The 15860-nt window shown below is 44.2% G+C and overlaps 1 protein-coding gene across 5 annotated transcripts in view; it reads right to left on the bottom strand.

Moving 5' to 3' along the window:
* nfia (nuclear factor I/A) overlaps window positions 1-15860 on the bottom strand; it is a 168706-nt gene that overhangs the window by 35107 nt on the left and 117739 nt on the right. For all 5 annotated transcript variants that reach the window (XM_051076951.1, XM_018676179.2, XM_018676194.2 and 2 more), the window contains exons 3-4: window positions 1809-1874; window positions 70-144 (exon numbers count right to left, since the gene is read on the bottom strand). In XM_051076951.1, the coding sequence (XP_050932908.1) occupies window positions 70-144; window positions 1809-1874 (141 nt within the window). The remainder of the gene's footprint in view (window positions 1-69; window positions 145-1808; window positions 1875-15860) is intronic.

Below are 15860 nucleotides of genomic sequence, written 5' to 3'. Positions count from 1 at the left end.
CACTGCTCTGCCTCAGGACAGAAAGAGAGAGAGAGAGAGAGAGAGAGAGAGAGAGAGAGGTGAACTTACTCTGTGAGACTCGTACTAGCTCGGCCACCGTGAACACTCCAGGTGTGACGAAGCTGTCCTGAAAACCCAGGTGACCTGAGAGAGAGAGAGAGAGGTTGTCATCATTAAATAAATAATTAGATTATTATTATTAATATTACTGACAGTAAAACACTCGACTCCAACAGGAAACTGTGACAGTAACAGTACTGAAACTGAAGGTAGCAGCAGGAGGAGTAGAGGTCTCTGAGCTAAGAAAAGTCTGAAAATGAAAACACAGTTTCCTGCGCTGTGTCCTGTGTTGTCTGAACATCTGATCTGTCTGATCTCATTTTTTTTACAATCACAATTTTTAAACAAATAAAGAAAAACAAAGTTTGATGCCAGCAGGTGTTAACGTTAGCCAGCTAACCTCACTAACATTAGCATTGGTTAGCACACGCTGGTAAAAGCAGGTATCCCTGATATAAGCTATGGGTCTACATCTTTGTGTCTTTGTCGTCAGCCATTTTCTGTGCTGCTCAGCTAATGTGAATAAAGCCGGTCTTAGCTATTTATCTTCACCCAGCTAAGATGAAAACAGACAAACTTAGCTAACTATTTTAGCTGTTTTTGAGCAGCACAGAAAAGGACTAACAACTGAAACATGAAGATGTGGCTCATAGCAAGAAACACCCTGTAAAACCCAGAGCTTATATCAGGGGGACCTTTTTTACTAGCAGGTGCTGACGTTAGCGAGGTTAGCTAGCCAACATTAGCAACCACTGGCTATTAAATAGCTAGCTAAAGTAGTAATATCAGCAGTAGTATTAGCAGTAGTAGTAGCAGTAGTAGTAGCAGTAGAATTAGCAGTAGTATTAGCAGTAGTAGTAGCAGTAGAATTAGCAGTAGTATTAGCAGTAGTAGTAGCAGTAGAATTAGCAGTAGTAGTAGCAGTAGTAGTAGCAGTAGTAGTAGCAGTAGTATTAGCAGTAGTAGTAGCTGTAGTATTAGCAGTAGTATTAGCAGTAGTAGTAGCAGTAGTAATTAGCAGTAGTAGTAGCAGTAGTAGTAGCAGTAGTATTAGCAGTAGTAGCAGTAGTAGCAGTAGTAGTAGCAGTATTAGCAGTAGTAGTAGCAGTAGTATTAGCAGTAGTAGTAGCAGTAGAATTAGCAGTAGTATTAGCAGTAGTATTAGCAGTAGTAGTAGCAGTAGTATTAGCAGTAGTAGTAGCAGTAGTAGTAGCAGTAGTAGTAGCAGTAGTCTGAGTAAGGAACAGTAACAGTGGAAGTGGAAGCTTCTGTTTCCCAACAAGGATAATCACTACCAGCTGGGAGTGTTTCTGTGTGTGTTTGTGTGTGTGTGTGTGTCTGCAGGCACGTAGCTGAACCCCAGGGTCAAGGTCTAACACACACACACACACACACACACACACAGATAAAAGCAGAGAGGATATCCTCTCATACAGTTTGCTGCTCTCTGACATCCATCAACACACACACACACTTAAAAATCTGTCACACACACTTCCCTGATCCAGACAAACAACCTCCACTGTGGAATGTGTGTGTGTGTCTGTGTGTGTGTGTGATAAAACCACAGCCTCAGTCTGACCACCAGGGTCAAACACAGGTCATCCTGAGTGTGTGTGTGTGTATTTACCGTATATATGTGTGTTTATAGATTACAACATGTACAGTGTTTGTGTGTATCTGTGTGTGTATCTGTGTGTGTTTGTGTGTATCTGTGTGTGTGTGTTTGTGTGTGTTTGTGTGCTCACCGTTCTCCGGCTGCTCCTTGATATCTGATTCGCTGGCCTGGTTGGGGCTCTCTGATTGGCCGGCTTCTGGAGAGAAAAACAGATCAACAGGGATGAGGAGACGAGTCGGACGACAACAGTAATGAAAATACATTAAATACACTGTACACACACTGTACACACACACACACTGTACACACACACAAGTGCACAAACGATGCTTTAAAGCTGCAGGGAATCAAACTGGCTGTTACAGAAATGTATTGTGATTGTTTCTGATGTTGTTTGTTTGTTGTTTGTCTTCAGTTGTTCTCTCATTAGGTCACATGATCAGATAAATGTCAACAACCAATCACAGAGCATCAGAGGCTGATCTGGTTCTAACAGCCTCAGCAGAACCTCAAACTGAAAAACTGAAACATCCTCACACCTGTCCAGGACCGGCCATGTTCACAGGCGACCATTTTGTATTTGTGTTTACTGTCACTAAAGTAAATGATTCAGTCTTGTTTTCATATTTTCAGGAGATGAAGGCGAGTGAATCACAGAGCAGCTCAATAACACACTACTACTACTACACCGTGTGTGTGTGTGTGTGTGTGTGTGTGTGTGGTTGCGTAGGGACGCCTGTATTGATCCTGATACCACAGGACTCAGGTTTCACCTGGTCTCACTCACACAGCAGACGACTGTTCATTCACACGTCTGCACACACACTTTCCTCTGCAGAGTCAGCGAACCAGACTCCTGCTTTAAAAAAACCTGGAGACTTTAGCCAATCACAGGTCTTTTCAGAGAGAGCGAGCGTTCCTATTGGCCGTTTACAGATGCAGGTGTGTGTGTACGTCCATTCAGATCAACATGTGTTAATAAAAAAAGTGCTGCTGACTTCCTGTAATATCTAAATGTTTGGTTCTGATGGTAGAGTTATCCTGAAGGAAGGTGATGAGCGGCCATGTTGAATGTCGCTAACAGTTTAGCCTCCTGCTAACAGTGGCTAAAGACTCACAGCCGTGGTTGTGTTGCTTGAGTTGCATGCTTTTGGTGGGATGTATTTTCAATTTCAGTTTTACTACAGATGGGACGATATACGATTTTATCACTAATCGCCGTTAAAAACACTCACGGTAAGTTGATCGTAGTGAATTTCCGTCATCAGGATCACTTTAAAAAATCTGTCTCACCAACATACAGTCATGTGTTGATTTATGTTGAATCGCCACAAGGGGGAGCCCTGCGACTTTTGAGCTCCCGTCTCCATGACGTTTTAGCCATGTAGCTAAACAGCAAATAGCGCCGCTGTGATCTCCGGAGAACTGACTTAAATTTACTACAGGTTTTCCTTTAACGTTACAGTAACATTCATTTAACCACAGCCCATAGAACAGTTCAAATCTTTCTAAGAGTTTAAAGCAGATTTTCATGATTATCACAATAATATTGTTTATCGCAATTATTTTGGCCGGGATAATCTATGCCTAGGCACAACTAAAATCAAATTAATTTAAAAACTACTTTTCAGGGACATTAATTTCAAACATTAAAGATGAAACACTCTTATCATTTTGTTTAATATCACAGCCTATATCACATCTGGATTTTTTTCTTTTCTTTGTCTTTATTCCAGAGTCGCTTCACTTGTTCTCTGTTGTATTTAAAAAGAACTGTTTGACAGTAAATCTTAAATCTGAGCGTCAGTCTGAGTCTGAGACGGACTGACAGACACAAAGAGTCAGATCTGAATAAATCAGACTGAATCTGAAGCTGAGGATTTCCTGTTTCAGCCTCTGAACTCGTCTGATTCTTTTCTGCGTCTCCTGCCTCTTCTTGTTTTTTTTTCCCAGCATGCTCTCTGCTCCGATGCAGCTCCCGCTCGCTCCCTGCAAATGATTTAGCGGCTTCAGGAGCATCGATCGGCCGCGCTGCAGATAAAATAGGCGGGGAGTGGAAGAAATATTACCCATCATCCCCCACCCCACACCACCGCCGCTGGAGCCGGGCCGCCAGGGGCCATGACTCAGGACCAGACTGAGATGGATGGAACTGAGTCAGGTTCAGTTTTATTAGAGCGGCCGGTCAAAGTGAAACTTTTTAATTATGATAAAGTTTAATTATCAGACTCGGCTTCAGGTCTTTAAACTTTATTTAAACTGAAATGACAAAGAAAACAGCAGAAGACGACATTTCCTCCTGATGCTGCGATAAAACCAGAAGGTCTCAGGTCTGAATATTTCCCTCAGTGTAAACAGGATTTATGCAACTTCATCTTAACAACTTTCAGGGGAAATTTAAGGGGAAACTCAGGGTTAAAGTCGTAGTAGTTGTTTGTGAGAGCGGGAAGAAACGGCGGCAAACACACTGAAAGAAGTGATGTGACTGAAGGTTTGTGAATCACTGAGTAGATTCTTCTCTTCTGTTTTCACTGTAAAAGATGATTAGTTCCACTCAGGCTTTTATACTTAATATTAGACATTTTTATTACTTCAAAAAACACAATAAACTAATGGATATTTAAACTGATCAGATGAAGGTCAATGTAACATTTGATGTAAACATCACAAGGTTTTTCCTGCGATTAATTTGTAGGTCAATACATTACAGTCCCCAGTGTTAGAGTCCGAGTCTTCAAAGAAAAGCTGTAAGTGAGTTTGAGTTACTGAAGAACACTTCAACAGACTTCATCACAGCTCTGTCACAGGAAATTAAAGACATGAAATGAAAAGCTAATCATCAGTTTGCTGAATGTTCCTCTAAATCTGACAAACTGTCCTGAAATAAGAACCTGGTCGAGTTTCATTTCTCCTCTGGTTCAGCTGTTTTATTGAATTTCTAAAAACTTTAACTTTTTGCAGTGATGCCCCCCCCACACACACACACACACAGACACAGACAGACACAGTGCAGCATTTATCAGCCTTGTTTTGCATGCTGTTCACTGTGTCTGTTCGCTTCAGCAGCTTAAAACAAAGAGCATCAGGCTGAAACCACGGCAACCGGGGGGGGTAAAGGGGTGCTGTTGATGGGTGTGTGTTGGAGGGCACTTTCACACACTGCCCCCCCCACCACCTCCTCATTCAGCTGACACCCCCTCCCCTCCCTGTCCAGGTTAATTAAATATGCTAATGAGGCGTGGGAGCAGACCGGACCGTCTGCATCCACCCCCCATCAAGGAGGGAGGGGTGTGTGTGTGTGTGTGTGTGTGTGGGGGGGGGGGCTAAAACAAAAAAAGCCCTCTGTACACACCAGGAGAAACAAACCAGTGAAACCAGTAAACACAAAGTGGGAACAAGCTCCAGCCTTCAAATTAAAAGTCTCTGTTTGAAAAGTTGCTGCTGCTGGCTTCGCTTTTATTTTGACGCCCCCCCCCCCCCCCCTTCACTTTTTCCTCCTCTTCTTAGTTTTCAAAGTAAAAGTCTCTGCTCAGAAACACAAAAGTTGCACAGCCTTCAAAATAAAAGCTTCACATGCTCCCACACTGTCAAAGACTTCAAAATAAAAGCCTCAATTTGGAGATAAAAGCAGCTGCTGTTCAGGCTTTTATTTTGAACGCAAAAAAAAGTGGTGTTGACGGAGTTTTGACGGAGGGAGGGAGAGGAGGACCCCCCCCCTCTGTGGGAAAGTCAAACTGTGGCCCTGGAGGTCGCTCGGCCGGCCCTACTCTCTCTCTCTCTCCCTCTGACATGAACTACCGCTTTTCTAGGAAAACGAGGGGGGGGGGGGCAGTACTGGATGATTCCCAGAAAGCCAGAAAAGAGTGAGAGAGGGAGAGAGAGAGGGGGAGAGAGGGAGAGAGGGGGAGAGAGAGGCTCAGCCCCCTCCTCCTCCTCTTCTCCCTTCTTACTTTTACATGACGACGTTTTTATCCAGAGAACGAACCAACGGAGACGCCGCTCTGCAGGAAGTGATGTCATTATTGTGGAGAAAGTGACAGAGTGTGATAGAGAGATAAAAAGGGGGGGGGGGGTCACAGCAGGTGAATCAGTTCTCTGTAAACTCTCAAAGGGAATCAGCTCATCCGCATCAGAGGAAACATCAGGAGCAGCTCAGGAGATGATCACAACATGTTATTGATCCACTGATCGATTGATTACATGGAGACGAATCTGACGTTTGTTTCAACTGGAAACGTGTCGTTTGAATGAAGCTACAAGAGGCAGAGATGCAAAGATGCAGGTCAGGTGGAGGATGGAAAGAAAGTAAAACATGATTAAATATCTTTGCTCTAAGTGTTTCATGTTGGCAGGTGAGTTCTACCTGCTCAGAGCTGCGTGCTCGTTACAGAAACCACCGAGTTACAGCGAGTTAAGCAGTTACAGTTAGAGTCAGTCAGTTAGAGTCAGTTAGAGTGACTGAGCGTCGGCAGCAGAGACTCTCCATGGTGCGAGAAGGAAGTGGAGCCAGGGACTCCTCTGCACTGTGACCTCTGACCTCTGACCTCTGACAGAGAGGTGAAGACTGTGGGACACTGAACTGATCACAGGTAAAACAGTAGAATAAATACAGGGATCATCAGATATTTAAACTGATGTTTGCAGCTGCTTGAAGAAGTATTTATATTCTGAAGTAAAAGTACTGAGTAAAAATACTCCATTACAAATTCAAACTGGTGTTTAAAGAACAGACGTGTGATCAGTTACATTTATTTAAAGTAACTGATTTAATAAATCAGAGAGTCGTCGATGCCTCAGCAGCATTTCAGATAGTTTAGTCCACTGGTTCCCAACCTGGGGGTCGGGCCCCTCCACAGGGTCACCTGGTGAATCTGAGCGGTCGTCACATGATGGAGGAAAAATATATTTTGATTTATGAGAATAAAATCATAATGTGAGACTGAACACGAGGTTAATCTTTAATCTTTCATCGAGTTTTTTTAAATTTGTAAAATCTCAAAGTAACTAGTAACTAAAGCTGTCCGATAAAAGTATCGTTAGCAGATTCATTTAAGAGCTGCTGCTGATTCTATAGAAGAACGGAAGAAAAGTTTTTAATGTAAAATCTGAATTTGAAAAGTAACGAGAATCTAAAGTGTAAAGATTGAAGAGTAAAATATTTCACTGTGAACTGTGGAAGAGTAAAAGAACGAAGAAGAAGAAAATGGAAATAGTTACAAATACCTCAAAAACTGTACTTAGTTACAGTCAGTACTTGAGCAAATGTACTTAGTTACATTCCACCATCAGGGCTTTGACCTGAGAGCTCGTCTGACTTTCCTGTTTTCCTTTTTTTTCTTTTGAATTTTCAGATTTTTTATTTTAAGATGTTTATGGATCTACCTCCCCCCTCTCTCCCCCTCTCTCCCCCTCTCTCCCCCTCTCTCCCTCTCTCTCCGGCTGAGTCAGACTGGGATCGTGTCGTCGTCTCTTGGCCGAGCGACAGCAGCAGCAGCAGCAAAAAAAAAGACGACAGAAAAAGAAACAGTGAACAGTTTTGGCGGCCAAGATCTTTTTCTTTTTTCCCTCGGTGTGTTTGGCTGAGAGAGGTCGACCGTTGACTGTTGGGGGGGAGGGGGCGAGAGACATGCCAACAATACAGAGGGAGGGAGAGAGAGAGAGAGCGAGAGAGAGAGAGAGAGAGAGAGAGAGAGAGAGAGAGAGAGAGAGAGAGAGAGAGAGGCTATACGCTGCTTCACACTCGTGTCAAACATTCAGCATGAAGACGACATGTTGATGTTTTTTACTGGAAGTGAAAACGTGGACGGAGAGTTTCCCGCCCGTCTGCTCGCTCGCCTCACTCGCCCGGGTCCAGGCAGTAAAAACAAGCGCCCCCTCCTCACCCTCCTCACCCTCCTCACCCTCCTCACCCTCCTCGGTATCGATCAGAAGCTGCGTCACGCTCTGATTTAGCTTTTAATGAAATGAGGAGACGTATGAATTCATTTTTATAAAGGCCACAAATCTCCACTCACAGTAAATCACTGTTCCCGCCCACCAGCAGCCACCGGACGACCGGATTGGACGACGTCTCTTCCTGACTTCCTGACTGACAGGAGCTGACTTATTATTAATGTTTTCTGATGCAGTGAAACGTTTGTTTACATCAGTGATAAACAGATCATTCATTCAGCTGTCAAACCGAACAGAATGCTCCTTTAAACTGTTCGTTAAAGACAATAAAATAAACTAATAAAGTGTTTCTGTTCATAGTGAAGGAGCAGGTGTGTTTGGTTTAAACACCTGGACAGCACCTGATGTATTCACCCAGACCATTCATTTATTATTTTATCTCATTTATTAATCGAAATCTGAGCAACGAAACTAAAATAATATTTCAATATTTAAATTCTTCTTTAAGTTCAGGGTCAAAGGTCAGATTTAAATAAGCCAGGGGGAAGTGATGCGTCACCCGTCAAAATAAAAACACACTGATTTTATTCCTTTATTTCACAGCTCTGCTGTGTTCAGTTTATTTCCTCTTATTTTTAATGCTTCATATTCTTCATATAAGACGTCCATGAAATGTGTATTATTGTCATTTTTTAATGTGTGTCTTTAATTAAACTAGAAATCATTTTAAAACGTTTTTAATAATTTTATCCAGATTTATTAACTCCTAAAAAAATTATATTTATGCTCATTTACAGCTCGTAAACTGGAAAATGTGAAAATTATTAAACATCAGATGAAACACACCCCGACAAAATAAAATCAGAAATAAAAGCCGATGATATTCGCGGGAGGAGGAGGAGGAGGGTGCGTTTGTTTTGTGTTTCCAGGCAGCTCTGGAGGATCAAGACCTCGACTTGGCATCTTGAACCCTGGCCGAGTCCGCCAGCCAAACACACACACACACACACACACACACACACACAGGGACACACACTTCTCTTCGCACCTCGCCAAAATAAAAGCCAAGTTGTCTCTCTTGCTGTTGAATTAGAACACACAGGGAAACAGGAATCTTTCTCTCTTCATGTTGAAGTGATTTTTTGAAGTCCGACCACTCGACACCTTCCCACCTCACCCCCACCCACCCCACCCCTCTCGGCCTGGCCTCCATTTTGACGTCGCCCACCAGCCGCCATTTTGTGGAAGCCCCTTCATATTCCCCACACGACCCAACACACACCCAAAAACACAGCACACACACGCATGGGGGGCGTCCAGGGCGGGTCGAACACCGCCGCCGCCAAAATACCCGACTTACACGTGTGTGTGTGTGTGTGTGTGTGTGTGTGTGTGTTATTGTGCAGATATGTGTGTGTGTGTTTAATTTTGTTCCATTAATTATAAAATAAAAACGCACAAACAGACGAGGCAGACGAGGCTTTGTGTCGACGAGATGCCGCTGCCAAGACGCCGCCATTTTATGAAGACGCCAATCTCTCTCTCTCTCTTTCTTTTCCTCTGTTTGTAGTCTATGTCTCTCGCCCCTCTGACAGTGTTTAAAATAGAGAGAAAGAAAAAGAGAAAGAGAGAGAGAGAGAATCCCGTTAGCCGTCTCCATTGTTGGACGCCCCAACCAGCCGCCGCTGCCAAGGAGCCGCTGCCAACTGCAACACACACACACACACACACACACACACACACACACACACACTTAAAAAACACAAACACACAGATTTCTTCACATTTTCAATCACAAACACACACTTTTAGCATTTTCTGTCGCACACACGCTAATACTCCGGCCTGTGTGTGTGTTTGGGTATGTGCGCGCGCGTGTGTGTGTGTGTGTAGTTGCCCTCTCTCTCTCTCTCTCTCTCTCTCCAGCCTGGCAGCCATCTTAAAGCGTTGGCAACCATTTTGAAGCTTCTGTCTGTTTTCTTTGAGCGGCTGCCATTCGCCACCTTCTGCCAGAACAAAAGAGGCCCGACGCCATTACCAACCATCCACACACACACACACATTCACACACACACACACAACAAAACCCCTCCAAAACCCCTTCAAAAACCTTCCAGGAACCCTCCCAAACCCATTTAAAATCAGCAGCTGATCGGTCAGCGCCTCTACACTCTCGCAGCTCTGCAGCAGATTCTCGGGCGAGTTCGCCTGGAAACCAGCCAATGAACTGGTGGATAAATATAAATGTGTTTGACCTCTGACCTCCGGCTGCTGATTAGCATCGGGCATCGGATGAAACAGCCGCACACGTATTTTTAAATCAGCACCGATTTTGTCTTTTTATTTCTCTCCTCAAAGATCCTGAATGTGGCGTCAAAGATGCTCCACTGTTTCAGCTGATACCAGATTCTGACTTTCAGGATAATATTAACAGGTTATAATTTATAAACTACACAGTCTTATTAAAGGCAGACACGTACGAGATTCCTTTAACTGCTGTCGGGTGAATTTCACAGCCAAGACATGAAAATGACCAATAAAACAGACGATCCGACCTGTAAACCACACATCATTAAAGCAGTGTTGTACACCTGTTGTTGCAGGTTCGATCTCTGAGTGGAATCAGACCCAGAAGGTTCAGAGTCACTGTGGATCAGTTAAACACCAGCTTCATCTCTGACGCAAACATCAAGAGTTAGAAACAGAGTTTGTGTTACAGCGATAACACTTCCTGCTCCAGAAGGAGAAGAGGATCATGGGTAATATACACAGGCTTTGCTTTCTGAACCGCACGGACTCCAACAGGAAGTAATTACCACTCCATGGCAGCAGGGGGCGCTGTTTCTCTCGTTCTTTACGACTTTTACAAAACAGGAAGCAGAGTCACACCTGTCCTCAGGTGTTGGTTTAAAAACATATTTCAGGTTTGTTGTTGTTGCTCTTCCAGAGAATCAAAACACATGTGCTTCACCTGAAGAACACCTCAGTAGTTAACGTTAGATTTTAACGTTTGTAAAAACACGTAAGGCTAGGCCGATTCAAACGTATCTCGGACTAGCCTTTGTTAGCAGCACCAGTTGATAACAACACTCCACAAACAACGTAACAACGCGTCCACAGATAAAACTTAAACCGACCTAATGCAAAACAAACAAAGCTCCAACTCAGAACGTGGAAATTCCCGACGTCCACGTAGAACTGGAACGCACCAGTTAACGACCGGACGGAGCTGCTCTCTGCGGTGAGAGGTCTCACTCTGCTGGAATCAGCCGGGACTAAGGAAACAAACTGCGCTGAGGTCTCACCTGTTCCAGACGTTACAGGTGTTTTTAACTCTAACGTCTGCGTCCAGGAGCTGACGGTTTATTGATCCTATAATAAATAAATAAACATAAATAAATAAATAAACAAAAACGTCTGTGTGTGTGTTTGTGTTTTTGGTGGGCGGGTTCAGATTGATGAATTGCCGTATTGATCGCAGCTCTGCCTCACTTACCATAATTATAGCTCTCTAATGGATGACAGTACACACACACACACACACACAGTCAATACCACAAACTGAAGAAGTTTCTCTGTCATCATAACTCTTGTTTCTGCTTCCTTCTCTCCTTTCCTCACTTCCTCTCCTCCTTCCTTCCTCCCTCACTTCTTTTATTCCCTCCACCTTTACCTCACCCTTTTCCTTCTCCCCTCCTCCTCTTCCTTTTTTCAGTCATCCACTTTTTTCCTCCCATCCTCCCTCGTCTCTTCTTTTTTGTTTCCTTCCTCATTTTCCTTCTTTCCTTACACCCTCCCTCCTCCATCTCTTCCTTCCTTCTCTCCCCCCTCCTCACCTCTTTTCTTCCTCACATTCAGTTTGTTCTGTCATTTTCTCCTCTTCATTTCCTTCCTTCCTCCCTCCTTTTATTCCTCCCTTACATCCTTCCTGTTACCTCCTCCATCCCTCCCTCCCTTTCTTCCTTCCTTCTCTTTCCTTTTGTCCTTCCTCGCCTCCTTCGTTCCTTCTTTCCTCCCTCCATCCCTTCCTCCCACTCGCTCTTTCTCCATCTTTATCTTCCCATTTCCTTCCCTCCATCTCCTCCTTCCTCCTCTGCAGGTTGATCAATACTGATAAATTATTGATTACTTTGGGAGCTGCTGCTGAGATTGAGCTGTCCAATCACAGCCCACTATCAAACCTCCTCTGTCCAATCAGAGCCCAGAGTCCAGACCAGCGTCCAATCAGATTTCACTCGAAATATTTCACTCTGTTTTTTATCTCTACAGACGAACGAGGGAGGAAGGGGGTGAGGAAGGGTGAGGAGGAAGTGAACGAGCTGAGGATGAGGATGGATGAAGAAGAGTAACTCTCTCTCTGATTGGCTACTTTCACTGTTTTGGAAACTTTATCACCGTTTTCTATCTGTCTCCCTCTCTCCCCCATTTCCTCCCCCCTTTTCTCTCTCTCTCTCTCTCTGGTCGAGCGAGAACGGATGTCTGGCTCAGATAATACACACACACACACACACACACACACACACACACACACACACTGCAGTGTTTTATCTGTAGTGATTTCACCATAATCTGCTATAGACTCTGCTGCCATTAATCACAGTGTGTGTGTGTGTGTGTGTGTGTGTGTACAGTGTGTCCATCCCTCAGTTGTATGGATTACCCAGACTGCAGCAGAGAGAGAGAGAGAGAGAGAGAGAGAGAGAGAGAGAGAGAGTTTGATGTTTGTATGTTTGCAGGTGAATTCTGTCTGATGTTTGTGTTTTGACGTCGATTAATCGAATCGATCTTTTACCAAACAGACACCACTGAACCGGTAATAAAAGAAGAGGAGGTGATGAACTGATTTTTCTGGTCGGTGTTTTACGTTCAGTCGTGTTTCTGCTGCGGGACACAAACAACCAAACAATGAAAAGTCGAAACCAAACTGACGTCCTGGTTACAGTCGCCTCCCCTCACCAGAGGAAAAACACTGTCCCAAACTTTCAGACCAAATAATGCCTCTGTGTGTTTTATATTTCTGCCTGTGTGTTCTCGTGTGTAATGTTTCCAGGCGTCAACGAGCAGATTCATAAAAACAAAAGCAGCGTCTCTGGTGTCGTTTGAAAATCTGAAAAATGTTCTTTAAAGTAAACAGATCTGATCGCGGTGATAACGTCATCTGACCTGGATCAAACGATTCACAACCACAATAACATGCTGTTACTAAACTCACCGAAAGCATCGGTGACATCTGACTGATTAAAGCAAAAATTTAAAATGTATTGATTTTACTGATTTCACTTTTTACAGCGTACACACACACACACACACACACACACACACTCTCTGATCCAGGTGGTTTGTGGGTAAAAGCTCTGGCTCGTCGCCACACACACACAGATGGTCACCAACCTCCACTGTCGTCTACCTCGCTCCACCTCTCTCTCTCTCTCTGTATGATATCCTCGTGCACGAGCCTCACGTGCGCGCTCCCAACCACACACACACACACACACACACACACACACACACACACACACACACACACTGAGCTGATTAATTTCTGGAGTAAATAAAAATAAAACTGATTCATTATTTTCTTTATTAAATGTCATAAAATAATTCATATTTAATTCAAAGGCGACGACTTCACTGAATCTTATTTTGTCAAAAATATTCACGTCAACAATGACATCACATCCTGTTTTTCTTTCCTCCTTCTTGTCCTTTTCTCCTCCCTCTTTCCTTCATCCCTCCCTTTCTTTCCTCTCGTCTCTCTTTCCTTTTGTCTTTCCTTACCTCCTCTGCACCTTCTTTGTTCCTTCTTACCTCCTTCCTTCCTTTCTCCCTCACCTCATCCCACCTCCTATTCTTCCCATTTTCTTTCCTTCCCTCCGTCCTTCTCCTCCTCCTCTCCTCTTTGCTCACATCCTGTTTTTTCCTCACTCCTTCTTGTCCTTTACTCCTGTTTCTTTTCTTCCTTCCTCCCTCTTTTCTTTCTCTTTCTTTTCTTCCTGCCTCTTTTACATTTCCCTCATTCCTCCTTCTTTCCCTCCATCCCTCCCTTTCTTCCTTTTGTCCTTCCTCACCTCCTCTGTTCCTTATTTCCTCCCACCTTCCTCTCTCCCTCTCTCTCTTCTCTCCTTCACTGAGTCTTATTTTATTAAGTATTATTATGTATAAATGTCTTAAACTGCTGATTTTTTTGGTAAAAACATATTGATTATCACAGTTAATTTCCAGTTGATCGATTAATGACTGAAGTCAGGGAACAAATTACTAATAAATCACACAGAACACTGATAATAATCAATATTTAGAAATGATTAAAGTGAGCTCGATGTGGACGATGTGTTTAAATCAGATTCACTCATCGGGAAGTTGTGGTTCTGTGTCGTAAATCGAACAGAAATCTAATATACAGCTGGATTAACCTGTTTCCCATCATGCACTGCACATGGCCGACAACCAATCAATCAAAAAATGATCAATCAATATTTACACTTCAGCCTTTTTCTCACAGATGAAGGAAACGGCCGTGGATTCTCCGTCACTGTGTGTGTGTGTGTGTGTGTGTGTGTGTGTGTGTGTGTGTCCCTGAACATATGGTGGAGGATCGAGGCCTCGCTACACAGCTGTCTACCCCCCCCCCAAACAAATACACACACACACACACACACACACACACACACACACAGACGTATGAGGCAGTTGGTGTAGAAACGTTGCTGCTACATGAAAACAAACCACACACACAGACCCATAATTTTACAGCTTCAAGTTTGGAATGTGGCCGTCGCCATTTTGTTTTTTTAAACCAGAAGTAACCATATTTGGACGGGAGGTAGAAGTGAGGGGTGAATCTGACAACACAAAGATAGTGTAGCAGCTAATGCTAACACCAGCTAGTTAGCTCGGTTAGCAAGGTGCATCCATAATTCACGTTAACTGTGATATTAGCAGGGATGCTAATTTTGGCTAACAAAAAAACAAGCTTAAGACATGACGTAGACATTTTTATATACAGAAAATGTTAAAGGTGGGGCGATATGGGTATGTGGTTGTTTTTTACCGGAGGACAGTCTCGAATGTCGAGGTGGAGTAATGGCACAAATTCCCGCCTTGAACAGGCTTCTGACGGTGAGAGCGAGCTAGAGGCTCGAGGACGGAAACAACGTCGAAAATTAAACTAACTTCAAAAAAGGAACAAAGATGTCATTAATTTCTATTTTAGTCGTATTTCCACCGCGCTCTTCATTTTCCCTTCTTGGTTCCTCTACGTCTACTTCCTCCTTCTTCACATCCTTGCAGACTCTCTTAGCGGTTAGCGCTAACAGTGAGGTTAACATCCAACCAGCCAATGACGACTGACCTCATTTATTTTATCTTACAGGTGAGATTCAGACCTGTTCTCTGAGAGTTAGTGAAGTTGTTTAAAGTCAGCTGAGTCCTACTGAGTCCTTGGGGGTGCAGGTTTTGAGTATGGGCATGTGTACCGGGGGGGGGTTTCTCCGAAAACATTTCCTCATGTTACTAAACCCAGAGACTCCACCGACCCACAATGCATGACTGCACACACTGTAAAACTACAACACTGCTGGAGGGGGGGGCAGACAGAGAGCGGCAAAGGTCAAGCTGTCTGTGAAGAGGAGGGAGGAGGAGGGAGGAGGGAGGAGGAGAGGGGAGGGAGGAGGAGGATGGGGGAGGAGGAGAGGGAGGAGGAGGATGGGGGAGGAGGAAGAGGAGGAAGGAGGGAGGATGAAGAGGAGGAGGAGGAGGAGGGAGGGAGGAGGAGGAGGAGGGAGGAGGGAGGAGGAGGGGGAGGAGGTGACCAGGGGCTTTTCACAGCCTGAATAGAAGCTCCCGCAGGGCTCTCAGTGTTTGGACGTTCGCTTTTGTCCAACACACTTGTTCCTCTTTTCTGCTTCTATGGACGTAATCTGCTCCACACTTCTCCAGACAGCAGGAGGAGGGAGGAGGAGGAGGGAGGGCATGCAGAGGAAGAGGAAGGATTGCTGGAGAGAGGCATGGTGGAATTTGGGGGAGGAAGAGAAAGAAAAGGTGGAGGAGAGAAGTAAAGGAGGTGAGGGAGGAGGAGAACAACCACACTCCACACTTCAGGAGACGCTGACATTTGGATGTTGACGAACAAACGTCAGGTTTCTCTTCAACACGTCAAATAAAACTTTTCAACTCCCAGCATGCTCAGCTGTAGCAGAACTCCCAGCATGCTCAGCTGCAGCAGAACTCCCAGCATGCTCAGCTGCAGCAGAACTCCCAGCATGCTTAGCTGCAGCAGCAGACGGGGTCA

The sequence above is a fragment of the Lates calcarifer genome, linkage group LG17 (genome assembly GCF_001640805.2).
Source record: "Lates calcarifer isolate ASB-BC8 linkage group LG17, TLL_Latcal_v3, whole genome shotgun sequence".
Taxonomy (NCBI): domain Eukaryota; kingdom Metazoa; phylum Chordata; class Actinopteri; family Centropomidae; genus Lates; species Lates calcarifer.
This window is presented reverse-complemented; position numbering and strand designations above follow the sequence as displayed.